The sequence below is a fragment of the Cajanus cajan genome, chromosome 10, assembly GCF_000230855.2.
Source record: "Cajanus cajan strain Asha chromosome 10, NIPB_CcT2T_4, whole genome shotgun sequence".
In the NCBI taxonomy this organism is placed as follows: Eukaryota; Viridiplantae; Streptophyta; class Magnoliopsida; order Fabales; family Fabaceae; genus Cajanus; species Cajanus cajan.
This window is the reverse complement of record NC_138526.1, coordinates 32803338-32816906: the sequence shown is the minus strand read 5'-3', so window position 1 is coordinate 32816906 and position 13569 is coordinate 32803338. Positions and strand designations below refer to the sequence as shown.

Genomic DNA, 13569 nt, shown 5'->3' with positions numbered 1-13569 from the left:
TTTTGGATGATATAGTTCTAATCAAGGAATTAAAAAAAAAGGTTTAAAGGTTACCTTTAGGGAAATATTTGAATAAGATTTTGCTTGATTTGTAAATGTTAATAAGACTGTAAGAGTGTTGTAATTCTCTCACCGCTTTTAGATTTTGTTTCTACTTCTAGTGCATTCATTCATCACCGAAGAGTAATTTTGAATTTTGAACGCAGACCTTAAAGAATTGTTGTTTGATGTTTTCAATGTCGATGCATCCAGACTTGAGTTTTTGTGCACGTACAGTCTAGCATTTGAAAATTTTCTCTCTAGTATTAGTAATTTTTTTTAGGAAAACACATGTATACAATTTTTTGGATAAAGAGTTTTATTTTGATAGTATTCATAAATATATATTAATAAAAACATGCATTAAACACATAATATCAAAACAAAACTTTATTTTGAAGCATAAAATAATACCAATTACACCTAAACACCTGTCAATGACTTTTGTTTTGTTTTTTTTTTGTTTTTTTTACAATGATTGCATCGAGATTGATACCTATTACTTAATAAATCCAAACTGTTATTTTATTTCTTAATTATAAATATAATCATTAAATAACTAAAATCAATGTTCCTCCATATAAAAGGATATCAATGTTTCTCAACTAGCAAACTTAAAGAACAACTTCACAACATTGCCACTTGCGCGCATCTTTATACAGACAAAGTTGTAGGACCAATTGTGTAATATTTGTTTTCCATATTAATATAATTTATAATATATGGGTATAAAGCGAATCAGACAATACAATTATTTACGGAATTTGGATGCAATTATCAAGGTGTTTGAGATTGAAACACCAAGCTATGTCAACCATTAGAATGTTCTCAAACGCGATAACTAACTTATCATAACTTTTTTTATTAACAAAAATCAAATAATACACTGATTAAATACATCATAAAGTATAGGGAATAAAAAACAGCATCCACAAAAGGGATATAATACACGCTGTCCAAGAGGACAAAGATCCTTATTCTTCTACAAACTACAAAGAATACAATAGGAAGCTAGTAATGTGAAGCAAAACAAATGATGATAAACACAATCTGTGCTATGATTCAATGATTCAATCAGAAGCAACAATCCAAGACCCAGCAGCAACATAAAGCAGCACAACTGCAAGAAAACAAAAAAAAAAAAGAGTCAAAAAAAAGATTTAATTTGCTGCATGCTTATGAAAAACTAAAACTCAATATAAGGTGTAGTGATTGATTTTGACTATGAACTTACCATCCCTTCCAAAACCCATCACCCCTGCTTTTGGTTTCCTCTGGAACTCTTTGTTGGGGGTACCCTACAGCTGTAGGACCATCCTTCGAAGGGTAACCCATAGGTGGTGGGGCACTGATATATGGAGCTGGAGGGTATGATACAGCTGCATCACAATATCATCTCATTAGAAACATATTCATCATTCACATGGAAATATTAACATATCAATTTTAGCTTAAGCTTTGTGCAAAATCTAAACATGACATTAATTTAAGGAAGAAAAAAAAAAAAGAATTTTAAGATAACGAACATTGACAATGCAAGCATGGTCAATTCATCTTTATTTGAAGAAAAAAAAATCACAATGGAAACCAAATTTTGTTGTCCCAAAAGGGAACATTATGATGAATGATAAAAACTCACCAGGGGCTTCTTGGTGATTGTTGAAGTGACTCATGGTGATGATGATGATGAAGAAGTTGTGTTTTTCTTACAAAGCAAAATGGTTTTGATTCAACTGTAAGAGAATCTGAAGTTGGAAATGATGAAAATGAATATACGGTTGTGTAGTATATATATAGGTTTATTAGGGGCTGTGGGAAGGTTCCTTAAAGCAATCGAAATTCTAATGTCGTGTGGGACAATTACATTACAAACGCGTTACAGTTATAGACTTATAGATAAGAAAACAATGTCGGTGTTCCCATGTTATATGTGGCTGCCACGTGTTGCAATCTCTTTCATTAGTAATCCTTCGAAATTCGCAACTTCCACGCGTAGTTTTGAAACATTTGACCCTTCTAGACTACGTTGTCGTTGATATTTTTTTATGCAATTAATTCACATTCTTTATATGGTTTTGCACCACGTAACCCTATGATTGATTGGGGTTCTTCTAAAAATTGATTAAATGAGAACAACTGAACAAAATGTTTTTAGCTAGCCCAAGAAAATTCATGAATACGTGGACCGACTAGTTCGTTTTCACATTTCAACATACGTGGACATTCCAAAATCAGGAGAGAGCTAGTAAAAAAAAGTAGGGAGGGAATGGATAATACGATTAAAAAAGAAAAGAGAAAATGTAGTGAAAATGAAATTGGATGGATGATTCAAATTTTCAGAGTATAAATTGGAAAGTGAAATGTATGTATAACACTAATATTTATATTATATAAATTAATGTTAATTGATATATTAATATTAACAATAATATGAACTAATATTAATATTAATTAATAGCTTTTAATATACAATTTAATATAATAAATTAATACTATTATTGATTTTTCATATATATAATTATATTATATTGATTATTTAATTTAATGCTAAATTCCTTGTTTCCCTCTTGTAGCATTTTTTTCTTCTTTCGCAAACAGTGTTATAAGATTCCATCTTAGAGTAATCTGACAAAGATTTAACACGTTAGAAAACATATTAAGTGTATTTTCTATTGAAAATGATATTTATATAATAATACGTTGTATAATAATTTATTAAATTAAGAGAGTTCAAGAGAAAAAAAGAAAGAAAATTTTAAAATATATAGATAATATGATGAAGAAAAGTAAATATAAAAATTGATGTATAAATTGTTACAAGTATATATATATATATATATATATATATATATATATATATTAATAATAATAATAAGTATGATTATTTTTTCTTTTAAATTTTCTATTATTACTACTTTGTCTTTATATCTAAAACTTTTTCAATTAATTCATATCTTTTAAGAAAATAGGTCAATATAATTAATAACATGAAATTATCAATAATTTTCTTAACATTTTCAAGTTAAATGTTTTTTCACTTAATTATTTCTCACTTAATTAATTAATATTTGGAAAGAAAATATTTATCACATGTATATTGTGTCTGTTGGGATAAATTTCTTAAGGCAAATAGAAATTTTCTATTAATCAATATTAAAAATTGTTGTCTCAGATTACAGAGTTAATGTTAATAACACATACCTATATCCATTGACGTTGATCAAAAGGTTGCAGCGGAATAATCTTTTGGTGCAATGATCTTTCTCAGCCAAATCACTAGATTCCTTAACAAGACTTGATGTTACTCTTCTGATGGGGAGACAGAGAGACGTGTATTTCTGATTTGGCATATTGGGGACCATGACCATTTTTACGATTTTAAACTTATTAGGGTTCCCATTAACCCCTAACGGGCCAAATCTGGTTTTTACTTATTTGGGCCCATATCAATTTTTCCTGTTGGTAGTCTAAAGGCTCACTAAAATTAGATCACTTTTATAGAGCTCAACTAAATGTAAATAACTAATATAAATACTACAAATAATATATGCAGCCCACAATAATTATTAGAAATAAAATTTCTAACAATCTCCCACTTGAGTTTCATATTCATTTAAGTATTTATATCACAAAATTCTTTAGGCACGCAACCGTATGCTATTTACTTTTAGACTCCCATTAAACAATCTGGTCCATCTCATACAACAACAGGGAACCACTACAGCTTTCATCATTATCTAATGTGACTAAACCACAATGATCACCATAATTGTATGCACTCAATGACATAGATCAAATATGGATAAGTGGCATGGAAATTACATGCAACGTGATCTCAATCATGTCTATTTCCAACTGGTCCAAACTTTATTCTTTATAGAGATCCATTCAAAACGCAACATATATATATTGCACACAAACAAGCTCAGAATAAAATTATGAACATCAACTTTATTTCTGTAGAAAATCCAAATAATACAAATATCTAGAAAAATTAAAAAATAAAGAAGACATAAAACATAAATGAGACTCCCACTAAACTAGGGTACTATAAGGGATTACACCTATATGAGCAGTGTGCTCATGAAAAACTTTAGGCACCAAACCCTTAATAAGTGGATCAACTAGCATAAAATTAGTCCCTATATGTTCTATAGAAATTTGCTTATTCTGAACTCTTTCCTTAACAACCAGAAACTTTATATCAATGAATTTTGACTTGGTTGTACTCCTATTGTTATTGGAATAAAGAACTGTAGAGTTATTATCACAATAGATTTTCAATGGCCTTTCAATGCCATTAACCACACGTAAATTAGTGATAAAATTTCGCAGCCATATCCCATGATTGGATGCCTCAAAACAAGTAATGAACTCCGCAGCCATGGTTGAAGAAGCTATAATAGTCTGTTTAATAGACTTTCAAGAGATAGCTCCTCCAACTAATATAAAGATGTATCCAGATGTGGAACATTTACTGTCTTAACATCCGACAAAATCAGAGTCTGAGTATCCAATGATCTCTAAACTGTCAGACTTCTGATAAGTGAACATATATCCTTTTGTCCTCTTCAAATAGCGCATTACATGTTTTACTTCCTTCCAATGCTACATCCCAGGATTACTTAAGTATCTTCCCAAAACTCCCACTATAAATACAATATCGGGACGAGTACAAATTGAGCATACATTAGACTTCCCACAGCTGAAGCATAGGGAATCTTTTGCATCTCATTTCTTTCAAGGTCATTATTAGGGCACTGTTTGAGGCTAAATTTGTCTCCCTTGGCTATAGGGGTATCTCTTGGTTTACTATCTTTCATGCCGAATCTATCTAAAACTTTATCGATATAGTTCTCTTGTAATAACTTTATGATACCATGAGAACGATCTCTTAGTATCTTAATACCTAATACAAAAGAGGCTTCACCAAGATCTTTCATTTCAAAATTCTTTGTTAGAAATCTCTTGGTTTCGTGCAATAAGCCTATATCGCTACTGGCAAGCAGTATATCATCGACATATAACACCAAGAATATATATTTACTCCCACTAAACTTATGATAAACATAATCATCAATTATATTTGCCTCAAAATCATATGAGGTAATAACTTGATGGAACTTGTGATACCATTGACGGGAAGCTTGTTTGAGACCATAGATGGATTTATTTAGTTTGCATACCATAGACTTTGAGTTACCAGACACAAAATTTTCTGGTTGCATCATATAAATCGTTTCTTCAATGTCACCATTTAGAAATGCAGTTTTAACATCCATCTGATGGAGCTCTAAATCATAATGAGCTACGAATGCCATCATTATTCTAAAAGAATCCTTTGAAGAAACCGGAGAAAAGGTTTCACTGTAATCAATGCCTTCCTTTTGAGTGAAACCTTTAGCAACTAAACGAGCCTTATATCTCTCTCTATATTACCTTTTTGAATCCCTCTTGGTTTTAAATATCCATTTACAACCAATAGGTTTCACACCTTCAGGTAATTCAACGAGATCCCAAACATTGTTGTCTTGCATAGATTTCATCTCATCCTTCATGGCATCAATCCACTTTTGAGAGTTAGAACTGCGCATAGCTTGAAAGAAGTTGATTGGATCATCCTCTGTTAAACCAACGCAGTCCTCATGTTCTTGGAGAAACATAATGTAATCATCTGGAATTGCACTTTTCTTTTCTCTAGTGGATCTCCTTAATGACACTTCTTGAGGTTGTTGAGCTTGCTCTATAGGTATTTGAGGGAGAACCTCAATATTGTCTTGTGTTGGGACAATGTCAGGAATAACTCCATGATTTTCACCTATTACTAGGGTAGGTACTGCAATAGTAATAGGCACGAGGACTTGATCACTGTCAATGACAGGTTCTTCCTCAAAGACAACATTTCTTATGTTCTCTTCCTTCCCAAACTCAACATCCTCAAGGAATCTCACATTCCCCGTCCCAAAGAATGATCTAGTAGTGGGATTGTAAAATTTATAACCCCGAGAGCGTTCAGGATAACTAACAAATAACAGCTAACAGTCATTGACTCCAGCTTGCTTTCATGCTACCTATAAGGATGCGCTTCAGCCGGACAACCCCAAATGTGTAAATGCTTTAGACTTGGCCTTTTACCCGTCCATAGCTCATAAGGAGTTTTGTTAACTACTTTACTTGGTACCCTATTTAGGATGTAAACTACAGTCTTAAGCACTTCTCCCCACAGTGACTCTAGTAAGGAAGAATGACTAATCATACTTCTCACCATATCCTTAAGAGTCCTGTTTCTACGTTTTGCAACACGGTTCATGCTTGGTTTCCCAGGCATAGTATACTGGGGAACGATGCCACATTCCCTTAGGAAAAGCGCAAAAGACCCTGGACGTTGTTCACCTGATCCATCATATCTACCGTAATATTCACCACCACGATCAGATTTGATGGCCTTAATTTCTTTCCAAGTTGAAGCTCAACTTCAGCTTTAAAAGATTTGAAAACATCTAGGGATTGAGACTTCTCATGAATTAAAAATAGGTAGCCGTACCTTGAATAATCATCTATGAACGTAATGAAATATTGTTGCCCATTCCAAGATGCCGTAGGGAATGGTCCACAAATATCTGTGTGAGTTAATTCCAAAACGTCCTTAGCCCTTTCGGCACCTAATTTTCTAGAATTTGTTTGTTCACCCTTAATACATTCAACGCAAACCTCAAAGTCTGACAAGTCAAAGGGTTCAAGAATCTCATCCGACACAAGCCTCTGAATTCTCTGTTTAGAGATATGGCCTAAACGCTTATGCCATAAGGTGGCTGATTTCTCATTTATTTTATGTTTTGTACCACGAGAATCAATATAAAAATTTTCTTTATTGGAATTAACTACATCTAGTAAGTATAAATTATCAATTAAAGAACCAGAACCAACAACATTTAAATTTTGATAGAGGCTAAATTTATTATTTCCAAATGAACAAGAAAAACCAAATTTGTCCAAACTAGAAATAGAAATTAAATTTCGCCTAAAAGACGGTACAATAAAAGTCTCAAATAAATCTAAATGAAATCCAGTTTTTAACTGTAATCTAATTATTCCAATAGTCTCCACTGTGACCGTGTTGCCATCACCCACATAGATAAATCTTTCATTATCACTTGGCAGTCGGCTCCAAAGACAACCCTACATGGATACACTAATGTGAGTAGTAGCACCAGAATCTACCCACCAAGTATCATGTGGTACAAAAGCTAAATTAACTTCAGAACAAACAAAAGAGAGAATATTACCTTTCTTTACACGCCAAGAGGCGTACTTGGGACACTCTTTCTTCATGTGCCCAGACTTTTTGTAGAAGAAGCAAGTAGGTGTGTTCTCATCCTTTTTAACTTTCTTTTGCTGAGAAGTCTTTTTTACAACATCCTTATTATTCTTTCTCTTCCTATTTTGAGAGCTTGAGGCTAAATGAGCACTTTCAGTCTTTTCTCTTTGCTGCCTTTCCTCCTCTTGCACACAGTGAGAAATCAATTCATTCAAGGTCCATTTATCTTTCTGAGTATTATAACTCACCTTGAATTGTCCAAAGTGTGTAGGAAGGGAAATCAAAACTAGATGCACGAGCAAGTCATTAGACAGCTCTAACTTTAATGCTTTTAGTTTTGACACGAGATTAGACATTTCCATAATATACTCCTTTATGTTTCCTTTACCTTTGTATCTCATAGAGATAAGTTTAGAAGACAAACTACTTGCATCAATTTTCTCATAACTGGTGAAATACTGCTCAACAGCATCAAGGAAACCTTTAGCATTGTGGCTCTCAGAAATAGAGCCCTGAAAAACTTCTGGAACAGATCGCTTCATGATCATCAGACACATTCGGTTTGAGCGTTCCCACTTTTCAACCTTATCCTCATCCGGGTTTTCAGGAGTTGGAGTTGGTTTCTCAGCCCGAAGTGCAAGATCAAGATCCATGCAGTCAAGAATTATTTCAACTACTTCCTTCCAGGCCTTAAAGTTTGTCCCATTAAGCATGGGTATACAATTAATTTTAGTAGATAAGTTAACAGCACTAGCAACAACAATTGTAATAGAACATATTTTTTTAAAAATTTAATTACATGCTCACAAAGTAAAATAAAATAAATAAAACATGCAGACTATTTACATAATAGACTCATTACAAGAGACCGAACACAACATTAATTCTTCGTCTATAGACATACAAATTAACTTGTTAGTGATACTCTCAATGCAACGATCAAATATTGACAATTAATTCTGTCAAATAATAGTCTTTCTTTGGACCGACTATTATTCACATGATTGTAACTTTATAATTGTCACATATTTATCATCACAAACATGTTATTATTTGGCCAAATTGTGTCTTCCTTTGGGATGAGCACAAATTGCATAAATAATCTCATATTAACATCTATTGTAATTTTAATCAAATTAATTTCTATAATAGGGATTGCTTTGGACATATATTACATAAATTTATTTAATTAAAAATTACCAGACAAATTAATTAATAAAGAGGGTCTATATTCTGCCAACATTCGCACTCAAATTTGATATTAAAAAGAATATCAATTTAAATTTGAACATAATATCATTTAAATTTCAAGAAAATAATTCTTACGAGAATGCCATTAAAATTTCGATAATGTGAAATTTAATATATTGATCATATAATTTTCCCAAATATCATTTAATATTATAACAGTGACTTTGACAAAATTATTTCACTTCTGGTGGCACTCAAAGGATCAAACATAATATTCATATTATATTTGTGTCTTTATATCTACCCTTTTCCTTTTCACTGTTCATATTATTTTCCCACTTCCGGTGAGAAAAATATTCTTTTATTTTATTATTGCACAATTAACTCACTTCTGGTGAGAAAATATTCCTTTATTTCATTGTTGCACAATTATCTCACTTCTAGTGAGAAAATTAAAATGCTTAAAAATTCTTCATTTGACAATGTCTTCTGGATCATTGCAAAATTGTTATATATAAATATATATATATAACATTCATGGAAAATTATACAATTTCACAATATTTTAAAAAAAAAAAAACTTTAATCAATCCCGTTAATAAAAATTCAATTTTTTTAATCAATCCTCATATCCATACGACCAATTAAACCAAATAGAAACTATCATACGACCAACGCATTCAAATACATGTACTATCAATGAAAATAAAAATTATAATAATACACTTTAGAACCCTATAACCTAATGACAACGGTGACTCTGATACCACTTGTTGGGATAAATTTCTTAAGTCAAATAAATATTTTCCATTAATCAATATTAAGAACCGTTGTCTCAGATTACAAAGTTAATGTTAATAACACGAACCTGTATCCATTGATGTTGATCAAAAGGTTGCAGCGGAATAGTCTTTTGGTGCAATGATCTTCCTCTGCCAAATCACTGGATTCCTTAACGGGACTTGATGTTACTCTTCTGATGGGGAGACAGAGAGACGTGTGTTTCTGATTTTGCATATTGGGGACCATGACCATCTTTACGATTTTAAACCTATTAAGGTTCCCATTAACCCCTAACGGGCCAAATCTGGTTTCCACTTATTTGGGCCCATATCAATTTTTCCTGTTGGCAGTCTAAAGGTTCTCTAAAATTAGATCACTTTATAGAGCCTAACTAAATGTAAATAACTAATATAAATACTATAAATAATATATGTAGCTCATAATAATTATTAAAAATAAAATTTCTAAGAATGTCTACTCATCTTCTTCAATTATAATATGAAATATTTTTTTATTTAATTAATTTTCATAATTAATTTTTTTGCCTAAAATTGTTAATTAATTAAGGTTATTCATAGAAAAATAATTAATGCAAGGACAATTAGAAAATGATTTTTTTAAGAGGAAAAAATAATTGATTGAAAAAAGTTTCATTTATAAATACAATAAAAGCTTAGCTTACTAAACGATTTTTTTACTTAATATATTATTTGATGAAAAATGGACAATATAAATAAAATAATATTATACTTACTACACTACTTTTTATTAAATATTTGTTATCTTAATTAGTTCTAATTAATTATCTTAATACTAGTGATGATGGTAGTGATAATGATGATAATAATGATAATAACAATGATAATATTAATAAAATAATAATATTGATGACAACAATAATTATAATGTTGACGATATTGATGACAAATACAATACTCCCTCCGTTTTTTTTTTCATAGTCGTTTTGTCAGAGTTTGTTATTTTTTTTTTCATTTTCATATTACTAAAATCAATGAGTTATTAATTTTTTTCTTCCATTTTTACCCTTGATAATTAATACATGTTTCCTGAACAATGTGTGTATTTATTTTTAATGTCTACCTAATTTTTCTCTAACTACTCATATAAAGTTAATGTGCATTTATAAGAGCAATATGTTCCCAACAAAATACTATAAAAAAACAAAAAAAGGGGACAACTATTTAATGAAGTAGTTCAACAGTCTAAAAAATGCAAAAAAAAAGGGTAAAATAGGAAAATAAGTAATATATATTTTTTGAAAACTAAAATATCAATGATTTCCTTAATTCCCGTGCAAAACCTTAAACGACTATGAAAAAAAACTGAGGGAGTAGTAATACAATGTAGGGTGGTTGTAGGTACTAACGATCATAATATAGGACAAAGTGGTGGTGGTGCAATAATAATAATATTGATGGTGAGTGCTTTTATCTTTTGAATAATATTTTATAATTTGATTTAAAAAGTTATCTCTGCATAACAAAAAATTAAGTTTACCCTATCTTTATCTAATTTATTTTATCTTATGACTTTTTTTATAAATCAAAATATAAAAAAAACTATATCTATCCTATCTAGTACAATAATTTTAGCAATTCAAACTGATTTTTATTAACATATACTAAATACTTCCAAATTAAAAATTATATATTAGTTGATGATTATTTATGTTTCCAAGAATCGAAGATTTTCTCTTTTTTTTTTATGCAACATTCTAAAATTATACTTGATTTTATTTTTATTTATAAAAATTGCAGTAACAACAACAAAGTTTAAATTTAAAATTTTGTGAATACTACTTTAATTCCCACCTATGACTCCAATTGCCATAAATGATTAAGCATCTTGTTTGGCTTGTGCTTCATAATAACCTTCCTTGTAGCTTGTTTCATTTATTAGGCATGTTTCCTTTGATCCCTTTTGTAACAGGTGTAAAATGGGAGTCAAATCTTGGATTCATTTACTTCGGGCCAGTCCTAGCTAAACCTTAAATTATTTGAAATAACATTGGTATTCTGCTTGATAGCAGCTTTAACACAATGGATGCATATTTTTGGTTTAGGCATCATTTGAGAAATGATCACGTAGTGATATCTTTGCTTGCACTTGCTAGTGGATTTGGAGAACAAGGAACTCATAGATCTTCAAAGCTAAATTCTGGCCAGAGTGGTTTGTTATAAATCAGATTCTACAACTCGCCAGGACCTTCTTTTCTGGTAGCTTGGATTAATCCTCCATGAAGATAAATTGGTATGTACAGTAAGATTATCAATTTTTACAAAATAAAATTATCTGAAGTGACATAATATTTGTCACTAAAAATCATTTTTACTTATAATTATATTCTTATAATTGTTAAAATGTATAGATAAAAGTTATAGTATCACATAATATATGTTATCTAATCTCATTCAAAAAACATTAAAATTGTATGCAAATATATATTAAATAGATTTATATCTACATATTGTATATTAACAACATTAGAAAAATGTTGTTAAATTAAGAGCAAATGTTGTTAATTTTCTCTTATGACATTTTATCAAATATAAGATAAAGTTTATGTTATCAAAGATTTTTTACAATATTTTTACATATTAATGGCGACATTTTAAAAATTGTTACCAATGTGATATTTAGCAACATTTTAATATTGTTGCTATATTTTTGTAAACTTTATAAAATAATAATTAGTATTAATGTAGATTGTATTATCAATTTATCACTTATACTGTATGAGTCTTGGCTATAAGTCTTGTAAGGATAAAGATATCATAAATTAGTCATTATTAAATCTAAATCACATATCAAAATTTATTCATTTTAAGTTTCACTCTATAATTATAAATATTATTTATGCATTATTCTTTTACTTGTTGAGAGACTTTAATTTTGGAATATAATTAAAATTGGAGAAGTATACTCTTTATATGTCATTTTTTTACTCGATGTGAGACTTAATTTTGAGAAGCAATTAATTAGAAAAATAATATTAAGATAAAAATATTACTTTATCTATAGTAACATTTTTTGAAAAAAAAATGTTATAATAACCTATTAACTTTATTTATAATAATATTTTAATAATTGTAAGTAAATATTATTAAAGATGATAAATGTAATAATAATCTATAATAACACTTTTTGTATGTCATTGTATATAATATATTTTTTTAGTATTTATTTTTAATTATTACTTTAAAACTATATATATAGCTTTTCATTATCCAATTTTTATTTTTAATACTAGTAATGATACTTGATGTGTGTTTGGAAACTCATCCAACACACAGGACGATGTAATGGAATGTTTGATGCAAAGTTATAACTTCTCACTTCTATTAGATAAAAGTTAGAAATTACTTTCCAATTAACTCATTTAATTAAATAGAGAACTTTTGAATAGGATATTATAAGATTTTTCCTATAATTTTAGTTCAAAAAAACTTAGTTTCAAAAATTGCATAATATCTTTTATAGGTAGCCATATTTAGATTAATCACTGACATTTTAGTCAACTAAATGTGTTATAGGAGTATAAGTCTAATAATATGATGAAATCATGTTAAGGAAGTCATGAAGTGACATCTTAAAGGACCCAAGAAAAATGTGTTAGACATGAAAATTTGAGCTATTCAGAACTCGGTGGACCCAAATTATTCCTTACATGGGTCATACCATGAGATTCCCATTGTCCTTTATTTGTATATATAATATTAGTTTAGGTTTCATATATTTTAGTTTTGTATTTTGGATTACATAGATTAGGATTTTTAGGCCATAAGCTTATTGGGTTTGTTTTCGAGCTTAATGGACTTTGGGTATTTTGATACCCAATATTGGGCTCATTTTGCTTCTTTTATTATTTTCTATTGTTTGTATTTGATAGGTCATCGTATTTAGGTCATTAAAATAGAAAAATATAGAGAAAACTTGATTAGGCAAATACACTTCAAATGAAGTCCAAATGCAACCTTAACTCAAATTGGAATCAAGCACATGGGTAAGCACATGGAAATGGCCGAGAATTTGAAATTCAAATGCTATTTGAATTCAAATTCCACGCCAAGCTTATACATGTATTTGGCGCTATTTTGGGCTAATCCTTTGCCTATAAATCAAGCCATTCTCTCACATTGTAATGACTTTTGATATATGAGAGATTTTCAACACATTGCTTCAGCAAAGTCTCCCTCTAAAGTCACCAAAATCCCTTG

The 13569-nt window shown here is 29.7% G+C and overlaps 1 protein-coding gene across 1 annotated transcript; it reads right to left on the bottom strand.

Annotated features, from left to right (window-relative positions):
- Positions 1-881: 881 nt before the first annotated feature.
- Positions 882-1839, bottom strand: LOC109813614 (protein CYSTEINE-RICH TRANSMEMBRANE MODULE 9). The gene is made up of 3 exons (XM_020377838.3): positions 1679-1839; positions 1274-1418; positions 882-1159 (listed from the first exon to the last, which is right to left on the bottom strand). Exons 1-3 carry the CDS (start codon positions 1710-1712, stop codon positions 1114-1116), a joined length of 225 nt encoding a protein of 74 aa, XP_020233427.1. The 5' UTR covers positions 1713-1839; the 3' UTR covers positions 882-1113.
- Between the last annotated feature and the right edge of the window lie 11730 nt (positions 1840-13569).

Coding starts and splice junctions, on each gene's coding strand:
- LOC109813614 (XM_020377838.3), bottom strand. CDS start 1,712: ATGAGTCACTTCAACAATCACCAAGAAGCCCCTG. Junction 1,419..1,678: donor CAATCACCAAGAAGCCCCTG/GTGAGTTTTTAT, acceptor ATTGTGATGCAG/CTGTATCATACCCTCCAGCT. Junction 1,160..1,273: donor GATGGGTTTTGGAAGGGATG/GTAAGTTCATAG, acceptor GTTTTCTTGCAG/TTGTGCTGCTTTATGTTGCT.